Source organism: Macaca nemestrina, chromosome 3 (genome assembly GCF_043159975.1).
Source record: "Macaca nemestrina isolate mMacNem1 chromosome 3, mMacNem.hap1, whole genome shotgun sequence".
Lineage (NCBI taxonomy): Eukaryota > Metazoa > Chordata > Mammalia > Primates > Cercopithecidae > Macaca > Macaca nemestrina.
In genome coordinates, this window is record NC_092127.1 from 148,719,054 (window position 1) to 148,745,688 (window position 26,635).

The window sequence follows — 26,635 nt, forward strand, 5'->3', positions numbered from 1 at the left end:
TATGCCAAGCTTTCAATAGCAGTTCATGTATACTTCTGTGCAAAAGCAAACACATGTCAACATTTTTACATAAGAAACATTTATTTAAAAGAAACATTTTCTCATTAAACAAAAAAAAAAAAAAAAAAAAAAAAGACCTACCCTTCCACTTAACATGTTACAACCATGTGAAGGACAGTACTTCAATATTTCCGGATGATGGGACTGCAGGCAACTATCATTTTTCACCTTTATACTTTTTAATATTTTTAGTTTATGTTCTACAGCAATGAGTTTCTATTGCTTTTGAAATCAGAAGAAAAAGATTTTTTTCTTACTTTTAAAGAGAAAACATTAAGATGACTTAATGTAGATAATTTGTTTGAAACTGGCATTCAGTTAACACAGTTTTTAACCAATTTGTATTACAGCAAATAAGGCCGATGAGTATAATCGGTTTCATTTTCAGACTGGTAAGCAGAGGGCCAATTTAGCCACCCAAGACTTATATTTAGGATCATTCAAAATACATTAGTGGTTGAACCTCCATATGGGTCCTTCTGTTGCACTGAGTATGTAACAGATTTAAATTTCTCATGTATTGATTTATAATACAAGTATAGTGACATTTAATTTTAAATGGCTCTTCAAGTCTTTAGACTGGCTTGAGAGAAAAAAACAGAAGGGTGTCTTTTTTCCCCCCTCTCATCAGTATTAATCTAATTGTAACATGTAATATTATTTTAATGGTAATTATTCTAATTGTAACATGTAATTGCAAAGCAAATATCTCCTAAAGGAATATGGAGAATTCATTAAACAGTGTACAGTTCTTGATTTTTCCATTCATACAAGAAAAAATATACGTGATCACCTAAATATTTGCATTTGGCATGAAAATACATTAATCGTCCCTCTTGGAAACTCGCAATAGCTTTTTGCTTGTTTTTTCTAACTAGATATCATATATAGTTATGATGTAGGCAAATGCTAGCTTTTTCTAACTAGATATCAATTCACAGCAGGTGAAAAAGTTCCAAGAACAAATCAATTTAGAGTAAACTATAAATTTCCTCCAAGTAAAATCCATAAATGAAGTAACTCTGACAGAGAAAATGTAAGACATAAATCCAACCCCATGAAGACTAAGCCTGAAAGGGCAATATGATTTGGGTTTCTGTGTTTAAAGAAAAACTCAACTGAACAATTTATTAAAACCAAGTGTAGGCAAATGAGAGAAAAAAAGGAATCTTACTATATCCAGAGATTAATTAAACAATTAAAAAATATATAAATTTAATAATAAACATTATGGTCAGGCTGTTTATTAAGGAGGCAACCACATATACAAGTTCGGCTATAGAAATGTTTGCAAATCAAACATCATGTGATCTAAAAGGACCATGCGTAACGTCAAAAATGGACACCTGTACATTCAATAAAAAGTTAATTTAAACATACATAGTCTAGATCATTCTAGAGTTATACAAACATCTGGGGCCACATATGTATCTAATTTTCTTTCAAAAAAACTTTTTTTCTTATAAAAGTGATGTATTGAGATAATTTTAAAAAGTATCTGACAATTATGAATGGTCCCCAGTTTTACAAAATGTGATTTCCAGGATACGAAACTGAAAAAAAGTCAACTCTTCAGAGAGTGTTTTATATTATACAAACAAGTTTTGTAGAAAAATGATCCAGCAAATGCTTGAGTTAAGAATATTTATATTTTTTTCCAATTCTTTACACTTTTATTAACACACTTACAAAAAATAACATTCAAACACTGAGAAAATTAAATAACTTTGGAAGCAGAGCTCATTGTTTTCTGCTTACACGTAAGTGACAATTCTGGGCTGTTGGCACAAAATAATCAACATTCATAAAACCCTTACTACTATATATCAAACATAAGTTAAAATCATAGGCACTAGTTTATCAAATCCACATTTCTTCTGTAAGACTAACCACAGTAAATCCTTAGATTTTCCCAAACAGAAAAATTGCGATATACAAAGGCTTTCTAGTAAAAAGGCAATTTTTCTCTTTAGGAAACTAAAAGTCAACAGTCTGTGGTAGTACAAAAGCACGTAAAATAATACTTTACCAAACTCAGATCCAAAATACGTTTTAACAAGTGATGAAATATTTTAATTAAAAAAAATAGACATTTTTTTCTGATGCAGCCATTTCAAAACAAAGTTAAATAACCTGAATACTCTTTTGAAACTGATTATCTAACTTAAAAAATGTAATGTGTTTCGTAATAGGTAAAATTCCTTTCAATTATTAGATTGCAGCATATATATTTTTTGAAATGTTGCACTGAAAACTGAGACTTGTTTTGCTTTTGTACGTGGTTTTTAAAAGAGACAGTAGCTAGTTCTTTTTTTTTTACTTACTTAGACATGAGATACCCCCCTCCCAAAAGAAGATGCTTTATCTTCCTTTGAAAAGCAACATTTTTTAGTTCATTATCATGTAGAATTCTGCGCCATCCTTTCCTGACCCACCCCATCACCCTCAAATTCAAGGATAAAGTTTCTTCTTTGCGTTATACACCAAATACATAGTACTGGCAGTTTCAATCTCCAGCTGCTTGTGCTAAATGAATGACTTTCCACTGGTCAAGTTGACAGACTACCATGGTGTCAGTCATGACAGAATGGAGGTCCTGGTTTTAAGTTTTTATCATTCTTTCAACCTATCAACCTTAATGCCATCATGAATATCAAGCCTTCCATTTTCTCTCTTCCAATTTCTTTTGCCAACTTACGGAATGTCTTTGATGAACAGGAAATGAACTTACGTTCAAATATCTAAAAGTTTTTAGATGACCTAAGTGACAATATCTTAGAGCTGTTCAAATTAAGGATTTAAAAACAGACCTCATAATAAAAAATGAGAGGCCTGCTACAGAAGGAAGTTTTACTCTGGTAATAGTCTGATAAAATTGAAATAGGTGATTTCAAGGATTTATTAAGAGCCATTAGAGACCAAGTATTTATCAGGTTAGAGTCATATGTAGTAGGTTTGTTACCAAAAATGCAAAAATTAATATAAGGCAGAATCTAAGTCAAAAGGGAAAGAATTTTCAATAGATGTTTTATACGGTTACTCAGTTTAAAGTGGATCAACTTAAGTAGGATTTAGCAGGCTATATTTTCCTACCACATAATAGATCATTATGCCATGTAATAGCAACAATACAACTGTCATCACCAGAGATTTTGTAGGTTAAGTGCATAGATTTTTTTCCCCCTCTCTCTCATTGTATGGTTTTGTTCCAGGTTGTAAGCACTGAGGTGGTGGTGTATCAAGAATAAAGACACACACTACTTGTTCTTTCCTATCATGAAAACCTGCTAATAGAAACAAGATCTCTTAGTTCTGTAAAGATAACAGCATGCGAAGAAGTTGGCTTCAATAGCAAAGGCCATCTTTCCTGAGCCAGGAACTATAAAGTTTAGAAAGATTGTACAACTGATATTAAGCCCTTTTGGCAATCAAAACAAACACACAGAAGTTCGATGTGTCAATGCAACATGATGGATGCGTGCTGTAACACTATCTGGTGGTGGTGATACGTGAGCTACATCCAAAACTTAAGATTAAATGACAATTTTTCTAATGAATCTGCAAAAATAATTTCTGAAATTCTCCCAAATTTAGGAATGTTTTAAATCTCTAGCCCAGGTTTCTTTCCTCCCACCCCCTAATCTCAATCTGTAGTTTCCTGGTGTACTAGTGAAACACTTTAGATAATTAGTCAGAATATTAGTTCTCATTAACACAAATATTTATTGATACTATTTATACAGTAAATTAGGTTGAATGTGAAGTTTTGGATAGCTTGAATTCACCATTTTCTTGTGCACAAATGGGCATTTTTCTCATTTACAAATGGGCATTTCTCTTTGGCATCCATTAAGTATTTGCCCAGATATTGGCCTCTGTCAAATATGTTAAAAAAATCAACCTAGTTTCTATTAAACAAAACTAAAAGTGATTCTATGGAGAGTGATTGTATGATTACCAAACACATCTGATGTTAAATGTCATTAAAGTGCTGTTTGATGATCTCTGTCAGTTTGTGCTAATTAAGACAGAGAGGGCTGGGATTTTATAAATCCCAAGAGTCTTATCTGAACAGTCTGCATATAACAGTTGTTTTTCAGCCTGGTGAAGGGTATCCATGAAGCCGTGGACTTCTGCATTCTTGTCTTTGTTGGTCAATAACAGCCATCTTTCCAACTGTCATCTTTCATGCTACCATAGGTTTTAGGAGCTGGCAAGGATCTGAAATAAAGCAATTTTGTAATTAAAATTTGATAAATGTCTTTATGAAATATTACCATACTATCTCACACATATATTAATTACTCTTCAGGTGGCATCATGATCCCATGAAGGCTGTACCAAGGCAAAAGCTCTAAACAGGTACTAGTACAACCTCCCAACACTCTGCATTTTCACAACTTCCAAGTTTTACTGGACAACAGATGACTTCCCATTTTGTTAACATAGTTACTAGATCAAAGAAGGGAAAAGATGGTCTCACCTTTTCTCAAGCACATAGACAACCAACCTTATCATTTACTTATTATTTTGAGAGGCAGAATGATGAATGTGATATTAGAAGCTCAGTGTCAGCATCACTAGAAAGGCAGCATGGAACAGTGATTAAAAGAGCTCCGAAGTCAGACATACTTGGAACTCATAGTTTTATTAGCTATGTGGCCTTAGGCAAATTACTTAATTTCATTAAATAGGTTAGACTCTCTGAGGGTAAAACTTAGACCCTACATTTATATAAATCTCATAGATAATTCTGAATTGTACAATAAGGGTTTGAAAACCATGCTTATAGATTATACTCAGTCTTAGTAGCTCTAAGTTTTATCTTAAATATCACTCTATATTCTAACATACCTTTATCATCTTCATTGAATATAATTCTATTCAAAATGAATGAATATCACAATCAAATTGAGTGGTTCTAACCAATTTTTTTCTAGGGGTCCTCTGAGATGCTTAATCATGTTAGGCAACTGGACACATTTAATCTGAACCAAAATGGTAAAAGTCCCAAATGAGGATTTCTTTAAAACAATGTAGTAATGTTTTATTCAAATTGTATTAAAACTCTGGTGGGAATCCACCATGACTTTCTGTTTACCATCAAACATAGAGATGAAGCTAATTAATTCCAGTCTATCCACTTTCAGGTACTCAAGAATGCTGAAACAGAACATTTGCCACTTACCTGCGAACAGGCTGTGCAAGTTTGCTGCGAGGCACTGGTATGCCCCCAGCAGAAGGGGCACTGGGTCTGGGCAAGCCACTTCTCATTGCAGTTGTCCCTGCGGGTCTGGTTAGAGTAGCGCTGTTGATATTGCTGGGAGGATTTGCGGAGACTGTGTTCTGAACCACAGGAGGCCCAGGTGAGGAGGTGGTTTGTGTGAGCTGTGTTATTTCTTGGCTACCAGGAGAACCAGAGCCATGGTTACTAAATGCTTTCACTGGTTGCCGAAGAGCCAAAGGAGATGGTGCTGCAGGGGAACGGAATTTGCCTGGAGAAGGTACTGTGGAATAGCAAAGAAAAGTCAATTTTTGAGTGGAAATATATATATATATATATATATATATATATATATATATTTCATATATATATATATATATATATATATATGAAACCACTGCTTTAACTTACAACTGATGATTAGTCACTAGTATTCAGGAAACTTCATAGCAATGCAAAAAATAAAAGCTATTCCTGGGCTACTAAAAGAAAAAAATGTAACTGGAATTCTAAATAACCAAGTACTTAAAGAGGATTACAACTGTCTTTGACAACAGTATTTTAAATAGGTCAGCTTGGAACGCATAACACCAGAAGAGAAAAGGCACTGCAGGATTCTGTCTCACTGTAGCAACTAATCTGGGCCACATGTGAATGACCATTCTAGAGGTGAAAAACAAACTGACTATCCAATTGTTGTCTAGAATTTGAAACATATTTCCCCTGAAAAGAAACATTCATGTAAACATGTATCAAGTATCTGGAGGCTCTATGTCCAAATCCCACATTATTGACACTGTAATTAAAAATTTAAGAACTAAAAATCATTTTTTAAAAAGTGCTACCATTGCTGTGCTTCACAAAGCACAACGTGATGAAAAAAACAAACAAAACGGCAGCCGGTGACATGCACCCATAATCCCAGCTACTCAAAGCTGAGGCAGGAGAACTGCCTGAACCTGAGGGGCAGAGGCTGCAGTTAGCCAAGATGAAGCCACTGCACTCCGGCCTGGGTGACAGAGCAAGACTCTGTTTCAAAAACAAAAAAGAAGATCAGGTGCGGTGGCTCACACCTGTAATGCCAGCACTCTGGGAGCCTGAGGTGGGAGGATCACCTGAGGTCAGGAGTTCGAGACCTGCCTGGCCAACATGATGAAAACCCGTCTCCACTATAAACACAAAAATTAGTCGGGTGTTGTGGTGCATGCTTGTAGTCTCAGCTACTCAGGAGGCTGAGGCAGGAGAACTGCTTGAACCCAGGAGGAGGAGGTTGCAGTGAGCGGGGACTACGCTATTGCATTCCAGCCTGGGTGACAGAGCGAGACTCTGTCTCAAAGGAAAAAAAAGGAAAACAGAAAAAAAGCTTATGTCCACACAAAGACTTGACTACAACTTTGTAACAGCCAAAGACTGAACAAAGCTCAAATGTCCATCAACAGGTGAATGGATAAACAATTTGTAGCATAACCACACAACAGAATACCACTCAGTAATAAAAAGGAGTAAACTACTGATGTATACAACAAAGATGAATCTCAAAAATTTTGTTGAATGAAATGAGTGCCAGACACAAAACAGTCCATGTGTATCCACACACACACACTGTAAAATGTTGTGTTATAAAGAAATTTGAGGAAAGTCAAATCTAATTTATGGTAACAAGAAGCAGATCAAATGTTTGTTGGAGGTTGGAAGCAACCTTGGGAAATTCTACCAAATGTTTAAGAATGAACACAAATTCAACATAATCTCCATCACAAAATAGGAGAGAACATGTCCCAATTGATTTTTACGAAGCCAGTATTACCGAGATACCAAAACTAGAAAAGGACAGTACCAAAAAAGAAAACTTCAGATCAATATTGCTTACAAATACAGATGTAAAAATCCTTAAGAAAATATTAGAAAATAGAATCCAGCAATATATAAATAGATTTATATGCCATGACTAAGTAGGATTTATTCCAAGATGCAAAGTTTGGTTCAATATTTGAAAAACAATCAGTGTAATCCACAGTAACAGGATAAAGAAGAAAACTCACAGAATCGTAACAGTGGACTCAAAAAAAGCATCTGACAAAATTCAACAGTAATCAAAAAAATTCTCCGAAAAATGGAAGTAGGGAAAATTTCCTCAACCTCATAAAGAACGTCTACAAAAACCCTACAGTTAACATTATACTTAATGAAGAAAGATTGAATGTGCCTCCCCTAAGACCAGGAACAAGACAAGAACATATGCTCTTACCAGTAGAAACTCTAGCCAGTGCAATAAGCAAGAAAAAAAAAAAGAAGAAGGATGGAGGGAGAAGGAAGGAGAAGGGAGGAGGAAGGAGAAAGGAGGAGGAAGGAGAAAGGAGGAGGAAGGAGGAGGAAGAGGAAGAGGAGCAGGAAGAGGAGGAGGAGAAGAAAAGAGAGAGAGAGAGAGAAAGAAAGAGAAAGAAAGAAAGAAACAAACAAACAAAGAAAGAAAGAAAGAAAGAGAAAAGAAAAGAAAAGAAAAAAAGAAAAATAAAAGGCACAGAGGTTAGAAACTGTCCCCATGATGTCTACACAGAAAATCCCAATGAATCTATACACACACACACACACACACACACACACACACACACACACACACACACACACTTCTAGAAATAATAAGTGAATTCAGTAAGGTCACGGGACTGGATAAAAATACAAACTCTGATTATGTTTCTATACACCAGCAACAAACATTAGAAATCAAGATTAAAAATACCATACCAATCGCATTGCTCGAAAAGAAAACCACTTACGTATGAATCTAATAAATCTCAGCCAATGTAAGTTTGCTGTGAAGAGCAAACGAGTAATAAATGTGTAAACTGTTAGTAAAATGTAAAATATTAAACAAATTGTAAGGCATTCTTATCTGTGGCTTTCTTATCTAAAGGATAGGGCTCCTTTAGCGTGCTACAGATGAGTTTCCTAGAAAGATATTCAACAATGCCACATAGAACAGTGTCCTAGGCTTTCCTTATAAATTAACTCAAACGTGTTATTACCCAAAATGTATTACCCAAATTGATATTGACAAGTTATAATTTCTCTTTACTCTTTTTGAATACCAAGAATTACACTCGAGTCAGGCATAATGTGAAGGAGAGCTATCTGCTCTGAGCAAAAATTAGAACTCTATTTATAAAAATGACATGACTAAGAATCCTAACCTTGGTGTCTAAGTTATCTCCAAATTAGGATGAAGTGTAATAGAGAATTCATATCTTAAAATATTTTTTCTTTCAATAAGTATTTAATAATTGTGCTAAGTTTGCTTTCTAATTAAGGTTTCTATAATTCAGGCATGCACTTAACCCTAAAATGAAAAAACTGAATAAATTATACATATCTTTTTAGCTTGATATTCACTGAATACAAAATGCTTTATAAAAATATATCCAACATGTACCTAGCAATACAAAAGTTAGATATTCCAAGTTGTCTTCACAGAGCAGTCTTCCTTCAAACTACAACTTCCATTAGCTGCATAATTTATAAAACCTATAAATGCCCAGTAAGTATATAGTAATAAAAATAAACACTGGTCATCATGACCAATGGGAAACATCATTTATTAAAACACATATGAATTCCATTATTAACAAATGAAGGACAAAAATATCTCCTTGTCACCTATGCCTTACTATATTGTTATATCATTTCAATTATTCAATGGTCTCTACACTATCAATAATAATCACAATTTACTGATACAATAAGTATTTAAAAATAAGTTCTGGCTGCTAAAGAAAAAGATGAATTAAATATGATTATCTCACTACAGAATTAAAGAATCCTTGTTAAAAAAAAATTATTACTGTCCATGTACTCTAACCCTCTCACTTCATGGACAAGGGAAATTACCACAACCACAGAAGCCAACTGAGCAAATAAATAGGAAAGTCAGGATGTCGTGTTATAAATGAACTGAACCCAGGTCTGCCGATTCCTAGATCAGCATTCTTTACCAGGAACCAAAAGAGAAACATCTCTGGGGGTAGAAACCAAAGTGTCATTATCAACATTTTTTAAATTTATTTTTTGAGACAGAGTCTCGCTCTACTGCCCAACATGGAGTGCAGTGGCACAATCTTGGTTCACTGCAACCTCTGCCTCACAGGTTCAAACGACTCTCATGCCTCAGCCTCCCAAGTAGCTGGGACTACAGGTGCACGTCACCGGGTCTGGATAATTTTTGTATTTTTTGGTAGAGACGGGGTTTTGCCATGATGGTCAGGCTGTTCTCAACCTCCTGGCCTCTAACGTGATCTGCCCATCTCAGTTTTCCAAAGTGCTGCGATCATAAGTGAGCCACCGTACCTGGCCAAAGTGTCATTATCAACACTTTAATTTTCAACTAGACTCAGAAAGTTTATTTGTGGGGTTACTATCCTAGGCAGGTTTTATAAGGTATGACTCCAAAGCATATTAAAATGGCAATTGCTGACAAGTAACCATAAAAAAGACATAGAAGCCTTTGATTTCTTCTTCCATTAATGTACATGACTATTATTTTTGTAAGCATACAAAAATTTTGTTAGTTATTAGAAAAATGTATTAAACATAAGAGGCAGAAAATGCCCCGAGAACAGGGCTTCAATACCTTTTCTTCCATAAATACAAAAAGATATATATGAATGCATAAGCTACCAGCAAACATTTACAGCTTAATCTTCGAATTTACTCTATTAAATAGAAAATAACTTTGGAACTGATCCTCTTCAAGATAACTGCCTCGGCCGGGCGCGGTGGCTCAAGCCTGTAATCCCAGCACTTTGGGAGGCTGTGGTGGGCGGATCACAAGGTCAGGAGATCGAGACCACAGTGAAACCCCGTCTCTACTAAAAATACAAAAAATTAGCCGGGCGTGGTGGCGGGCGCCTGTAGTCCCAGCTACTCAGGAGGCTGAGGCAGGAGAATGGCGGGAACCCAGGAGGCGGAGCTTGCAGTGAGCCGAGATCGCACCACTGCACTCCAGCCTGGGCAACCGCGTGAGACTCCGTCTCAAAAAAAAAAAAAAAAAAAAAAGATAACTGCCTCAACCTCAATAATGACTTTTAGAAATAAACTTTTTAAAAAGAAATATTTTTATTCAACTGAAAACTGTAACCACCCTTTGGGTACAAAAGCTGAGAGAGAGAGAGAAAATGTGTGTGTGTATATACAAACACACAATACAGGAACTATTAACATTCATTAGATATCTTCACCCTGACAGGGGAAGTTTTTAACAAAATAGCCATATTTCCAAAATTAGGGAATTGATTATGTATCAAAATATATGATATCAAGATTTATTGAGAGACACGTTAGTTTTAGTACATAGTATATATAAACAGCTATACATCTATACCTATCTAACTTATTGTATTTTAGTTTAATAAATTATCTAACATATAACTAACCTTAGAGTATCTAGTGAGGAAAGGGGAAAAAATGTCAATGTCAAGATTAAGAAACATAATTATGAGGATTCTTGAAAGATGGTACAGACATTGGTGTAATTTACGAATTTTCTCAACTCTCTCCATAAAAACATACAGAGCAACTAACTAGGAAGGTCAAACCAAAACCTGTTTACAACAGCTACAGTAAAACCAGGTGATGGAGTATCTCCGTGAGCCCCAAAATACAAGTGGGTAGGAAGAAGCCACTGACAACTACAAGACCACATGAATTATCAGCATCTGTGCAGAAGGAAGTAGAGGAATATCTCAATGTCCTGAAAATTCCAAAATAACCAACAAGTACTCATATAAAAAAAATGCTGAACAGAAGCTGAACTGGGAGGAATCTGCACACTCCAATAGTGAGTGAGTACAAGAGGTCTACTGTAAGGTCTAGGAGGAACATGAGTGGCTATGAATTCTTAAAATTAACCAGTCAAATCCCTCTTCCAGGTAAAACTTCAAGCTAAGAGAAAAAAAAAACTCAGAAAATAATCCAAATAGAGCAGAACAGGGACATTCCAGATAAAGGAAAATGAAGTCCAGATAAAAGCAGGAAAGAGTTCAAAATCCTGTGAGGACAACTGGATATCCACGTACAAAAGAATGAAGTTGGACCCCTACACTTCACACTATTAAAAAATTAACTCAAAATGGATCACAGACCTAAATGTAAGAGCTAACCCTATAAAGTTCTTAGGAAACTCTCGTACCATCTCTAGGGAAGTAGTGAAAAAGGCAGATGCTGAGGACTAGGAAGGCTTTGAAGTTTCCCAGCCTACTTATCCTCCCCTTCTCAACAAGGAGAGCTGTTCCCTATTATCCCTCTCATCCAGTCATCCCTTAAACACACACATACACACACTCACTCACTAGTTAAAACAACGACAAAAAAAACACCAACGAAACAAAATTGCTTCAAGTATTCACGGTCAGGGGTCCTAGGCTGGGACCTGGGGTTATGGGTCAGCAATGGAAGAGGGAAGAGAAAAAGGAGGAGCCATCACTGTTTCTGCTATAGGGCTTCCTTCCTTGCTGCATTCTGCAGCAACTTTGTCTACCTTGTCTGCTGGCAACTGCACATATTGGACCACTAAACCCCTAATGAAGATGTGAGGATATTTCTCAGGGTCTGTAACACTGATGTTAGTTAATTTGATGTTGAGACACCGATCCGCAGAATGGAAGGATCCACAGATATGCAGGTCATTCTTGAGTTCCAGGTCCACATCCTTGCCCACAGGGACTGAAAAAGGAACAGAAGAGCATAGTCTTGGTGCTGGTGCTGCAGGCCAGACGGGGAGGAGGGCAGGATACCACAAGCAGAGCCAGACTTGGGGAAGGGAAGGGCCGCAGAAAGCTCCAAGTACCGAAGGGGAAAACGCAGCGGATTCATGTAGCAGATTCATGTCTGGGAAGAGCAGGCGGGGTAGAGCAGAAGGGACAGGAGTAATGACTAGGGTTAGGCACTGATTTCTTATGACACCACAAGTGTGATCCATAAGATCAAAAATTGATAAATGATACTTCATCAAAATTAAAAATTTCTGTGCTTCAAAGGATACCATAAAGTGAAGAATAAGTCCACTGAGTAGGAGAAAATATTTACAAATCATGGATCTGATATGGGACTTGAATCCAGAATATATAAAGGAATGCTACTACTCAATTAAAAAAAAAAAAAAAACAACCAGAGACAAAGAATTTGAATAGACATTTCTCCAAAGAAGATACACAAATGGCCAATAAGCACATGAAAAGATGCTCAAAGTTAGTCATGCAAAATAAAAACTACAATGAGATTCCACTTTATAACACTTCACCAGGATAGCTAAAATAAAAGACAGTAAGTGTTACTGAGGAGATGGAGAAACTGGAACCCTCATATAGTGCTGGTGACATTCTAAAATGTTGTAGCCATTCTGGAAAACAGTTTAGCAGATCCTTAATATGTTAAACATAAAGCTACCATATGATCCAGTAATTCCACTAAGTATATAATCAAGAGAACTGAAAACATGTCTGTCCATGTAAACAACTGCGCATGAATGTTCAGAGAATTATTATTATTATTATTATTATTTTGAGATGGAGTCTTGCTCTGTCGTCCAGGTTGGAGTGCAATGGCATGATCTCAGCTCACTGCAACCTCTACCTCCTGGGTTCAAGCAATTCTCCTACCTCAGCTTTCCAGGTAGCTGAGATCACAGGCACCCACCACCACACCCAGCTAATTTTTGTACTTTTAGTAGAGACGAAGTTTCAATTTACCATGTTGGCCAGGCTAGTCTCAAACTCCTGACCTCAGGTGATGTGCCCACCTCGGCCTCCCAAAGTGCTGGCATTACAGGCGTGAGCCACCGGGCCTGACCACAGGATTATTCACAGTAGGAATTTGTTTCCACAAAGAGTGGAAACAACTCAAGTATCCACCAAGTGATGAATGGATAAACGAAATGTGGTGCATCCACACAACGGAATATTTGGCAATAAAAAGGAACAAAGTACAGTTATGTGTCACTTAACGATGGGGATATGTTCTGAGAAATGACTCGTTAGGCAAGTTTGTCTGTGTAGGAACATCAGAGTGTACTTTCGCAAACCTAAGTTATTTACGCTACTATACACCTAGGCTATAAGGAACAGCCGAAGGCAGGGCCCGGGGAGGTGGAGATGGTTAATGGGTACAAAAAAAAAATAGAGAAAGACCTACTATTTGATAGTACAACCAGGTGACTATAGTCAACAATAACTTAATTATATATTCTAAAATACCTTAGAGTGTAATTGGATTGTCTGTAACACAAAGGATGAATGCTTGAGGGGATGGGGACCTGATTCTCTGTGAGGTTATTACTTCACATTGCTTGCCTGTATCAAAATATCTTATGTGCTCCATAAATATACACACCTACTATGTACCCACAAAAAATTTTTAAAAATAGTATATGGCTCCTAGGCTACAAACCAATACAGCATGTTACTGTACTGAACACTGTAGGCAACTGTAACAGAAGGGCATTTGCATATCCAAAAATATCTAAACACAGAAAAAGTACGGTAAAAATGTTATAAAAGACAAAATACGGTAGATCTGTACAGGGCACTTGCCATGAATGGAGATTATAGAACTGAAGTTGAGTGCGTGGTAAGTGAGTAGAGTGTACCCTACTGCAAACTTTATAAACACTGCACACTTAGGCTACACTAAATTATTTTTCTTCAATAATAAATTAATCTTAGCTTACTGTAACTACTTTACTTTATAAACTTAAAAACTTCTTGGCTCTTTTGTAATAACACATAGCTTGTAACACAAACATGTTGTACAGCTGTCCAAAAATATTTTCTTTCTTTATATCCTTATTCTACAAGTGTTTTTTAATTTTAAATCTTTATTTAGTTTACTTAAATTTTTTGGGGGGGCTAAAAACTGACAGAAACACACACATGAGCCTAAGCCTATACAGGGTTAGGATCATCAATATCACTATCTTCCACCTCCACATCTTGTCCCACTGGAAGGTCTATGATGTTACTAGGTGACAGAAATTGCCACCATCATACATGCGATCCATTGTTGACTGAAATGTCGGTTTTTTGGTTTTAGATTTTTTGAGATAGGGTCTTGCTCTGTTGCCCAGGCTGGAAGTGGTGCAATCACACCTCACTGCAGCCTCAACCTCTCAAGCTCAAGCAATCCTCCAACCCTCAGCCTCCTAAGTGGCTGGGACCACAGGTGCGTGCCACCATACCTGGCTATTTTATTTTTTCTGATGCAGTCTCACTATGTTGCCCAGGCTGGTCTCAAACTCCTGGGCTCAAATGATCCTCCCACGTCAGCCTCCCAAAGTGCTGGCATTACAGGCATGAGATACTGTGCCTGGCCCTGAAACGCTGTTATGCAGCAAATGACTATACTGATACATGCTACAAAATGATGCACTTAGAAAACATTATGCTAAGTAAAAGAAGCCAGTCACAAAAAGATCATATATGGTTTAATTCCACTTATATTAAATGTCCAACACAGGCAAATCTAGAGACAGAGAAGGTAGATGAGCGGGTGCCAGGGGCTAGAAGAAGTGAGGAATGAGGAGTTCTATTAATAAGTATGGTGTTTCTTATGGGGGTGATAAATATTTTCTAAAATAAGATAGTGGTAATGGTTTCTCTCTCTGTGAATATACTAAAAAATACCAAATAGTACACTTTAAGAAAGGATAAATTTTGAAAGTGGAGGGAGGGAATAAAGGAAAGAAATCTCAGAAAAGAAGCAGCCATGTTTTTTAACACTTCCAAATACAAGAAAGAGCTATAGAACCATAAAATTAGTAAGTCTTAAATCAAGCTAAGTGTTTAGAAAAATCAATTTCATGGAAAAATGAGCAATAGAAAAGGACTGAAGTCAAATCACACATAAAGTTATTACAAGAAAAAAAGAATAAATAAGGAGTAAAGTAACACTTCTACAAGAAGTGAAACCTTACCAGAAATCATGGTAAGAAATCACACACACAAAGATGAAATTATCTAATATTTCAAATTTTAAAAACATTTTAATATTGCTACAAGATACAAAAGAATAGCATAAATCAGAGAGAGAAACACTCAGAAATGAGCTGATGGAACTCAGGAAGGAATCAGCTATAAAATGAATCATTTTAAGATGAAGTCTAAGGAGAAATATAAGAGTCAATATACACAATAGATAATGTTGTAAGAGAAACAGACAATGAAAACTTTTATAGAAGTGAAGAAAGAAAAAAATAATTCAAGAGAAGGCAACAAATATAGAAACAAGAAACGAACCTCGAACATGTGTACAACAGGGGTCTCCACAAAAAAGAAAACCAAACCAAGAGAACAGAATATAAAAAACTACAATGCAATGAAACTTTTCTGAAAAACAAAAAAAGTTTGCTACTCTATAATGAAAGAACACACCCTGAATCTGGGAAAAGCAGCTCAGAATGATCAATACTAAGACATATTCTAGTAAATTATTGTAAAGAAAAAGAAAATATCCATTGTACATCCAGATAAAAAGACCAAATGATTGTAACAGAAACAATTCTTTATTCCTGCAGAAAGTGGAGTAAATACATTTAAGTTAAAGAAAATGTGAGCCAAAGATTTCATATCTAGACAATGACTTTCAAGTATGAAAACAAGAGATAAGCTATCATCAACATGTAAAAACTGAAAAAATGAATACTGTTCTCATAACTCCTTAAGGAATCAAAGAATATGTTTCAGACAAGAAAAATGACTGATGAGACAATGACATATAAACTAGCGTCAAGCATCAAATATGTATTTAAATGGAGAGCCTAAACTAAGTGAGGTATGTGAAGGAGAAAACAGTATGTAACAGGTATCTGACAATGTGGATACAGCTTAACTTAAAAAAAAAAAAAAAAAAAAAAAAAAAGCATAACCAAAAGTTGTAAAAATTGTTTTCAGTAATCATATTGTATGTCATGCTAATGTTATCCTAAGAACACTTTATGTGAAATATGGGACAAAACAAATTATTATGATATTCTACTTTTATGTGTTGCTGAGAAATAAGATTCTCAGGATGGGAGAATGCTAGAGGAGGTTAAATAATTGCCCAGAAGCTCTGCATTTAATCTTAAAAAAATATACAAACACAAACTTACACATATGTTTCCTAGCTCTAGTAACTAAAAAGACTGGGAAACAATGACCAACCCAGTAGCAGTAAGTATAGCTAAACACACAGATTTTGGTCTTGAAATACCAAAAGCAAGCAGGACTTTTTGGAGAAATGCCTGACTCCAGGTCTCTGGCAAGAAATGTACAAGACCAGCCAATCTTGCCATACCAGCTAGCAAGATGGTATCAAAGACTACTAGAGTTGTGTCAAAAAGACTTGGAAGCCAACTTGTAAAGGCTTCCAGTAAAGCTGGAAAAACACCTAGAATGAACTGAAACATATTTAAAAATATGTTTAAATCTGTAATTTCATAATGAAAACCATTTTAAAAAACTGGTCACCTTTGGAAGGTGCCACGTTGCCATTTTTAAATTTTGTAAACTAGTAAATAAAGGGAAAAAACAAATATTTGGTCTGAATTTCCTAAAGAAACTACCACTGGATGACCAAATAAGGAAAAAATTCTCTTTATACAGTACTGTGACAAATAAAAAAAGGCACACTGGAATTAAAATTCCCAATTCCCAATTCTGTAATACCTAATGAATTATGAATCTAGGCATTACACATCAATGACTACTAACATCATGAAAAGAGGAAACCCCACTTTATGCACCTTTGGATAAAGAAGCACCACTACCTATGCAAAAAAAAAAAAAAAAGTTTTGCAAAAATAGCAAAATAATTTAATGAACTGCCTAGATCCAATTATCACTTTATAGAAAATACAAGGGAACTTGCTAAACAAAGCCATGAAAAAGTAATCAGCAAAATCCAGCCTGTAAGAACCTCTGCAGAACAAATGATCTGGTGGTTTCTTCAAAGAAACAATGAGACAGAGAAAAGAAATGGAAGAAAACTATAAAGTAAGAGAAACTTAAAAAAATGTATCAAAAAGGCAAAACTAGTTTCAAAACTTGGGTGATAAAACTATACAAAAAAGGAAGTGACTGCTATAAAAGTTCAGAAGAGTAGATACTTTCTGGGGAGGGGTCAAGAAAGGGTTGTGTTTGGAAGCAGACAGGTGGAGGATTTCTGAGGTGCCAAGTTCTAGTCTCCTGATACGGATGGTAGTTACAAGGGTGTTTGCCTTATAAGAATTAATTAAACTGTGTATTGGTTTTCTGATTTCATGTTTTATTTAAAAATAATAAAGTTTAAAAACAGATTTATAAATCAGCAATCATTGTAAATTTATTAATCCCTAAATTATTAGATAAACGCAATACAGTCTATGAAAGAATAAGTCAACTCCTAGAACATCAAGGTATGGAGAGAAATATGTTAACAAAGTTAATGTATAAGTGGAGGGGAAACTAGAGAGGATCTGATACTAAGCTGTAGTGATACTATTGGAAAAAATGTTTCATGGTAGCAGCATTTTGACTTATCTATAAACAAGTGGGTCAGGGAACAATAAAAATATAATGAGGTTGATTGGATACAGGTGAACTTTAAAGAGCTGTAACTTTCATATTCTAAAAGGCAGTCAGCATTTAACTGGAAAAATTAAGGTACAAATTTCAGAGAGGAGAAAATTTTGACCTAGGATTTTCTCAGCAAAGGAAATTGACAGCTGTAATCAAGATTTAACTACAGAGAAAGACAAAGGCCTTAGAAAACCATAAAAACATTATTAAGTCTAAATATAAAATAAAACCTATAATGTTCAGTTATCATTCCAAAAATAGCATGAAATGGTCTAACAAGAATGTGTGTTTGAAGGGAACCTCAACAACAGCCTCTATACTCTTTCTTCTCTCATTCCTCAAATTTTACACATCAAAATCATAGGAGGGGAAACAACTCCTATCATTTTAATTGTTTCTAAGAATTCTGTGTATGTCAGAAGCTAGTTTTGAACACAACTGTAAGAGGAGAAAGCAAAGGGGCTAGAACAGAGAGAAAAGAGGAAAAGATACAATTAGTGTATCTTGTTTATGATACAGATTCAATAAATACTTGTCAGCTGATAGAAAAGACAAATTTAATTTTGATTTCTAGGTAATCACAAAATTCTTTCATTCTCCATCTTCAGGTAGTCTAATATCAAAAGGCATTTTAAAATCTAATAATTAGAAATGCAAAAGTCGGAGGGTGGGCCAAGGTCAACTGGAAGCAGCAGTGGTCTGCAGCTCTCACAGAGAGGAATGAAAAGAGGAAAGAAAAGAGTGAGTGTATTCTGCACCTTCAACTGAGGTATCCAGGTTCTTGCACTGGGACTGACTAGGTGAATAGCTTGACCAATGGAGAGCGAGGAAAAGCAGCGGGGTGAGGCAATGGCCCACTTGGATGCAGCATGGAGCCAGGAGAGCCCCCACCACCAGCCAAGAAAGGTGGTGAGTGATTGTGCAACCGTGCCCTGACTTGGGAAACCACGCTTCTCCCACGGATCCTTGCAACCCACAGATCAAGAGATTCCCTCACAAGCCCATGCCACCATGGCCTAGGATCCAAAGCACAAAGCTGTGTGGAGTCTCCGCAGTATGGTCACTCAGGCCCTCACAGAGACCCAGTAGTTTTGCATACTCCAGTTTCAGGAATTCATGCAAGGTAGGAGATCCCTCCATGCATTACCCTAGGAAGGGGTATGAATCCAAGGAACCAGGCAGCAGTGTTCTGTGGGCTCCATTCCCACAGCACCTCACAAGACCCACTGGCTTGGAATTCCAGCTAGCCAGCGGTAGCAGGCTGGAGACTGCCTGACACAGACCGAATTTCTAGGAGGAAGGGTGGCCACCATCGCTGTGGTTGGAGTCAGCTGTGCTAGCCTGGTGGCTCTGGAAAGTCCAGGTGGTCCAGACCAGGAGTTTCCCACAGTGCAGCACAGCTGCTGTGCCAGATCGTGGCCAGACTGCTTCTTTGAGTGGGACCCTGATCCATCCCTCTTCACTGGGCAAGGACTCCCTGGGAGAATTTCAGCAACTCCAGCCAGGGTTATATGAACGAAACTCTGATAACGGAGCCTGTGGAGGATGGACAACCGTAGTCTCTGTGGTTCAGCCAACAGCTTTTCCAGCCTGCTGGCTCTGGAGAGTCCGGACAGTCTGGACAAAGGGGGCTCCTCCAAGAGCACCACACCTGCTCCGCCAAAGGGCAGTCAGACATCTTCTGTAAGTGGGACCCTGATCCCATTCCTCCCAACTAGGTGAGACCTCCCAACAAGGGTCTCCAGATACCTCATAAAGGAGCGGTCAGGCCAGTATCAAGTCAGTGTCCCCCTGGGACAGAGCTCCCAGAGGAAGGGGCAGGCTGCCATCTTTGCTGTTCTGCAGCCTTCACTGGTGATACCTCCAGATGCAGGAGGGACTGAGGTGACTAGGGTCTGGAATGGACGCCCAGAAAACCACAGCAGCCCTACGGAAGAAGGGCCTGACTGTTAAAAACAGAAAGCAACAACATCAACAAAAAGGACCCCACAAAAACCCCATTCAAAGGTCAGCAACCTCAAAGGTCAAAGGTAGATAAGTCCACAAAGATGAGAAAGAATCAACGCAAAAACACTGAAAACTCAAAAAGCCAGAATGTGTCTTCTCCTCTAAATGACCACAACATCTCTCCGGCAAGGGCACAGAACTGGGCTGAGGCTGAGACAGCTGAATTGACAGAAGTAGGGTTCTGATCTTTGCTGAGCTAAAGGAACCTGTTCTAACCCAATGCAAAGAAGCTAAGAATCATGATAAAACAATACTGGAGCTGACAACCAGAATAGCTAGTTTAGAGAGGAACATAACTGACCTGATGGAGCTGAAAAACAAAAACATGAGAACTTCACAATGCAATAACAAGTATCAACAGCAGAACAGACCAAAAGGAGGAAAGGATCTCAGAGTTTGAAGACTATTTTCCGAAATAAGATGGGCAGAAAAGAATAGAGAAAAAAGAATAAAAAGGAATGAACAAAAAGTCAGAGAAATATGGGATTATGTAAAAAGACCAAACCGATGAATGATTGGGGTACCTGAAAGAGATGGGGAAAACAGAACCAAGTTGGAATACATATTTCAGGATATCATCCAGGAAAACTTCCCAACCTAGCAAGACAAGGCCAATATTCAAATTCAGGAAATCCAGAGAACCCTAGTAAGATACTCCACGAGAAGATCAACCCCAAGACACCTAATCATCAAATTCTCCAAGGTCAAAATGTAGGAAAAAAAAAAAATTAAGGGCAGCCAGAGAGAAAGGCCAGGTCATCTACAAAGGGAAGCCCATCAGACTACCAGAGGACCTCTCAGCAGAAACCCTACAAGCCAGAAGAGATTGGGAGGCAACAGAAAACATTCTTAAAGAAAATAATTTCTAACCCAGAATTTCGTATCTGGCCAAACCAAGCTGCATAAGGGAAGGAGAAATAAGATCCTTTTCAGACAACCAAATGCTGAGGGAATTCATCACCCCCAGTTCTGCCTTGCAAGAGCTCTTGAAGGAAGCGCTACATATGGAAAGGAAAAACCATTACCAGCCACTACAAAAACACAGTGAAGTACACAGACCAGTGACCCTGTGAAGCAACCACATAAACAAGTCTGCAAAATAACCAGCTAACATCATGATGACAGTATCAAATTCACACATAACAATATTAACTTTAAATGTAAATGGGCTAAATGCCTCAATTAAAAGACACAGACTGGCAAGCTGGATAAAGAGTCAAGACCCATGCTGTCTTCAAGAGACCCACCTCACATGCAAAGACACATATAGGCTGAAAATAAAGGGATGAAGGAAAATTTGCCATGCAAATGGAAAACAGAAAAAAGCAGAGGTTGCAATCCTACTTTCTGACAAAACAGACTTTAAACCAACAAAGATTGAAAAAGATAAAGAAAGGCATTACATATGGTAAAGGGTTTTGAATTCAACAAGAAGAGCTAACTATCCTAAATATATATGTAACCCAATACAGGAGCACCTAGATTCATAAAGCAAGTTCTTAAGAGACCGAGAAAGAGACTTAGACTCCTACACAGTAATAGTGAGAGATTTTAACACCCTTCTGATAATATCAGACAGAAGATCGAGATAGAAAATTAACAAAGATATTCAGGACCTGAACTCAGCTCTGGAATAAGTGGACCTGATAGAGGTCTACAAAACTCTCCACACAAAAAACAACAGAATATACATTCTTCTGATCACCACACAACATTTACTCTAAAAGTGATCACGTAATAGTCCTCAGCAAATGCAAAAGAACTGAAATCATAACAGTCTCTCAGACCACAGCACAATCAAATTAGAACTCAAGATTAAGAAATCCACTCAAAACCACACAACTACATGGAAAGTGAACAACCTGTTCCTGAATGACTCTTGGGTAAACAACGAAATTAAGGCAAAAATCAAGACTTTCTTTGAAACTAATGAGAACAAAGAGACAACATATCAGAATCTCTAGGATGCAGCTAACGCAATGTTAAGAGGGAAATTTACATCACTAAACGCTGACATCACAAAGCTAGAAAGATCTCGTATTAACAACCTAACATGACAACTAAAACAACTAGAGAACCAAGAGAAAACAAACTCCAAAACTAGCAGAAGAACTGAAGGAGACAGAGACAAGAAAAACCCTTAAAACAAAACAACACAAACAGTAACAAAAAAGAATTCAGAAGTTTTTTTTTTTTTTTTTTTTTTTAAGATAATAAAATAGACTGCTACCTAGAATAATAAAGAAGAAAAGGGACCAGGCACAGTGGCTCACGTTTGTAATCCCAACATTTTGTGAGGCCAAGGTGGGTGATCACTTGAGGACAGGAGTTCAAGACAAGTGTGGCCAACCTAGTGAAACCTCGTCTCTACTAAAAATACAAACAAATTAGCTAGGCGTGGTGGCATATACCTGTAATCCCAGCTATTTGGGTGGCTGAAGCATGAGAACTGTTTGAACCCTGGAAGCAGAGGAGCTTGCAGTGAGCCAAGATTGTGCCACTGCACTACAGCCTGGGCGACAGAGCAAGACTCTGTCTCAAAAAAAAAAAAAAAAAAAAAAAGATTCAAATAGACACAATCAGAAATTATCAGGAGAATACCACCAGTGACCAGAGAAATACAAACAACCATCAGATAATACTATAAACACCTCTATGTACATAAACTAGAAAATCTAGAAGAAACAGATAAAATTCTGGACACCTACACCCTCCCAAGACTGAACCAGGAAGAAAATGAATCCCTGAATAAACCAATAATTAGTTCTGAAATTGGGGAGGTAATAAATAGCCTGCCAAACAATGAAAGCCCAATACCAGACAGATTCACAGCTGAATTCTACCAGAGGTACAAAGAACGGCTGGTACAATTTCTACTGAAACTATTCCAAACAATTGAAAAGGAGAGACTCCTCTCTAACTCATTTTTTTTTTTTTTTTTTTTTTTTTGAGACGGAGTCTTGCTCTGTCGCCCAGGCTGGGGTGCAGTGGCCGGATCTCAGCTCACTGCAAGCTCCGCCTCCCAGGTTTACGCCATTCTCCTAACTCATTTTATGAGGCCAGCGACAACCTGATACCAAAACCTAGCAGAGACACAACAAAAAAAGAGAAAACATCAGGCCAATATCCCTGATGAACGCTGATGCAAAAATCCTCAATATAAATAGTGGCAAACTGAACCCAGCAGCACATCAAAAAGTTTATCCACTAAGATCAAGTTGGCTTTATCCTCAGGAAGCAAGGCTGGTTCAACATATGCAAATCAATAAATGTAATTCATCACATAAACAGAACTAAAGACAAAAACCACATGATTATCTCAATAGATGCAGAAAAGGTCTTCAATACAATTCAACATCCCCTCATGTTAAAAACTCTCAATACGCTATGTATTGAAGGAACATACCTTAAAATAAGAAGGGACACATGTGACAAACCCACAGCCAATATCATACTCAATGGGCAAAAGTCTGAAGCGTTCCCTTTGAAAAGCGGCACAAGACCATGATGCTCTCTCCCACCACTCCTATTCAACATAGTATTGGAAGGTCTGGTCAGGGCAATCAGGGAAGAGAAAGATATAAAGGGTATTCAAATAGGAAGAGAGGAAGTCAAAGTGTCTCTGTTTGCAGATAGCATTATTCTATATCCAGAAAACTCCATCATTTCAGCTCAAAAGCTTCTTAAGCTGATAAGCAACTTCGGCCAAGTCCCAAGATACAAAATCAATGTGCAAAAATCGCTAGCATTCCTATACACCAACAACAGGGAAGCAGAGAGCCAAATCATGAATAGTTTCCCATTCACAATGCTACAAAAAGAATAAAATATCTAGGAATACAGCTAACAAGGGCAATGAAGGACCTCTTCAAGGAAAACCACAAACCACTGCTTAAGGCAATCAGGGAGGAAACAAATGGAAAAACACTCCATGCTCATGGATAGAAGAATCAGTATCGTAATATCATGAAAATGGTCATACTGCCTAAAGTAATTTATGGATTCAATGCTATTCCCATTAAACTACCACTGACATTCTTTACAGAATTATGTATCTCAAAATATAGTGAAGAGTATTAAACAATTACCATCAATTCCTTCTTAGTTGCCTCTTTCCTTCTAAATAACTATGAAACAGGCAAAACATAAATGTTGTTGCCTTTTCCTTCTGTATTTCCTTCTTTCATGTTTGTTGACTGCATGAATGTCTTCTTTTGAGAGTGTCTGTTTATCTCCTTTGCCCACTTTTTAATGGGGTGTTTAGAAGGAAAGAGGCAACTAAGAAGGAATTAATATCCTGTTATCTCTGCATTCACTTTGTCTAATTAGTCTTCATTTTTTCCCCCTGACTTGGTGAGGTCTCTGCCCTATTTACCTCCACTTCACTAAGTGCCCAACAACAGGGAATGAATAAAATATTTCTTAAAGCAGTTTAAATAGTCACCTCCATGAAGTCTTAAAAACATAGACTGGACTGTTTTCTTCAGGGTGGGATAGGCTGAAGAAACACAAAAAACTTGCAAAAAGAAAATGCAAAGAACGTGTCCATCCTTTTTTGACTTTAGCAGCATGACTATATTCATTCAACAAATACTTATGGAGTGACTCTGTCAAGCAACACAGTTCTTACTTTCCATTTTCAAATACCTGCTACTACTAAATGCAATTAAAATCAAAGTGGCTATATTTCCAATTGTTAAGTAATCTTTTTCCTCCTCCCATGATCCTGTCAGACCTACGACATACTAGCTTTCTAGAAAATTGTACAGGTTCATCCCCAGGATGGATGAATTGATTTGTGTGCCAATTTATCATCTGTTGGTCCATGTTTCTTTATTGGACACGTTTAGTATGCCAAATATACCTGTGAACAGGTGGCCTCTGTCTCCTGGGTGCCTCACATCCCTACAAGAGAAGAGACTCCTGCCAGTCAATATAGACCCCTCCCTTTAATGTCTCGGTATGAGGGGAAATCAGAAAATCCATTTTGACCTTGGATCCAAAAGATATCCTCCACTTCAGCTTCATCAATAATTAAGCTAATATTTTAAATCTTACCTTATACCTGTGTCCATTTCTCAACTGGTTAAAAATTTATAGAGAAGAGGTAGGTAATGGTAATGCCCACGTCAAAATACCAATCAGAAAATATAAAAGTCTGGATCAAGTTAAATAACTAAGAGATTAAACAAAACAGAATAGCATACCCCCTGCCCCCCTCCCCCTTCTTTCCCTTTACTAAGTCAATAAGACAGCTAGAGATGCCAAGAATTCCAGTTCATAACAGTTCTAAGTTTGGGCTTTCCTGTCATCTTATCACAGAGGGTAGGTAGTTTGGTGGCTTGGAGTGATAAAAATAATGTAACCCCTATAGGCAAATTTTAAAATTTCAGCTAGAAGTTATGGTTTTCTTAACCTGATCAATGGAGCAACATGAAATCTTTAGGTAAAAATTTTAAGTTATGTAAACCTACTTAATTCTAAAAAACATTATGAAACAGCTTACAGAGGCAAACAACAAAATTTATATCAACTTAAAATCTTCTACTCTTTTATTACGGTATAGTGATCTCCTGCCCTAGTTTAGATACCACAGTGTTTTCAGGTTCATGTTTTTATATGCCTCCCACACCTAGCCATGGAAGTACTAAAAAATATTGAGAAGTCTCAAAAAAAAGAAGCCTACGGTTCCCAAATAAGTACATAAAAATCCCTTTCTATAATGATCCCTATTTGTCACTTCCTTTCCCATCAAACATTCATATTGGAGGCCCATGGTCAACTTCCGATAATCAAAACACAAACATTCATACATTCTGCTTTTTTATTTGCCTATTTGACTTTCCTTCAAATTCTATTATCTAAAACAATTTCCTTAAATTATACTCAATCCAAGGAATCACTGCAACACCATTTGCAGTAAATTTGCCAAAACTTATATTATAGTACTTTTGTAAACATAATCAAATCTTTTTTTTTTCCCAAAAAAATCTAATTTCTTCTTCCTGCGTAATTGTCTTTAGCGCTTTACCTCTGTTACATATTTTGGTTATTTACTGAGGTCTAAAGCTATCAGAAAACCTACATGTTCTGGATACGGAAAACATTTTTCCTCCTTGTTTCATACCATTTCCTCTGAGGCCTGTTTGTTTTTATTACTGTAGGTCTATCCAATCCCACCATTTTCTCTTAACTCTACTTCTGTCTAGCTGCCCATTCAGTGTCTTGGAACCAATACCGGACAGCTTTGATGTACAACCTTCATATATTTCTTCAACTATTTTTATGAAAGCTACAACTCCATAAACATTCCAGACCTATCAGTTAACCACAACTTCTGATTTAACTTCAACTACCTTCTAATGTGGAAGTGTTCCCATTTTATACAGATAAGTAAAACTAAAAATCGAAGTCCAAGGAAAAAACATCAACATACAGAATGTCTGACATTTGGTTCATTTTAAAGCACTTATGAAGTTCAGTTGGCATAAAATTGAAACGATGCCCTTTCGTTTTAAGTTGGTAAGAAAAATACATTCTCTATATATCATTTACTCCTTTGAGAGAAGCAACCCAATACATACCTCTGTAGAAAATGTTTCTTCTGGATTTATCCAAATAACAGAATAAATCCTCATTATTTTATTATTTTTAAAAATAAGACTAAAATGTGCCTTACAGACACCACTGACTCAGTATGCCAAATGGCTTAAGATTTAACTAGGTCATTTGCTGAAATTTTAAACTGAGTAAGAGGCTGTAG

The 26,635-nt window shown here is 36.9% G+C and overlaps 1 protein-coding gene and 1 long non-coding RNA gene across 3 annotated transcripts in view; both read right to left on the reverse strand.

Moving 5' to 3' along the window:
- Window positions 1-1,690: 1,690 nt before the first annotated feature.
- The window catches only part of LOC105487663 (SLAIN motif family member 2), a 77,555-nt gene continuing 52,610 nt past the window's right edge, over window positions 1,691-26,635 (reverse strand). For both annotated transcript variants that reach the window (XM_011751172.2, XM_011751173.3), the window contains 2 exons: window positions 5,249-5,567; window positions 1,691-4,281 (listed from right to left, as the gene is read on the reverse strand). In XM_011751172.2, the coding sequence (XP_011749474.2) occupies window positions 4,215-4,281; window positions 5,249-5,567 (386 nt within the window). In that variant the 3' untranslated portion in view covers window positions 1,691-4,214. The remainder of the gene's footprint in view (window positions 4,282-5,248; window positions 5,568-26,635) is intronic.
- On the reverse strand, window positions 5,685-26,633 carry LOC139362420 (uncharacterized). Its single transcript, XR_011621304.1, has 3 exons — window positions 19,615-26,633; window positions 10,343-11,998; window positions 5,685-10,039 (listed from the first exon to the last, which is right to left on the reverse strand). It is a non-coding gene; the product is annotated as an uncharacterized lncRNA (long non-coding RNA).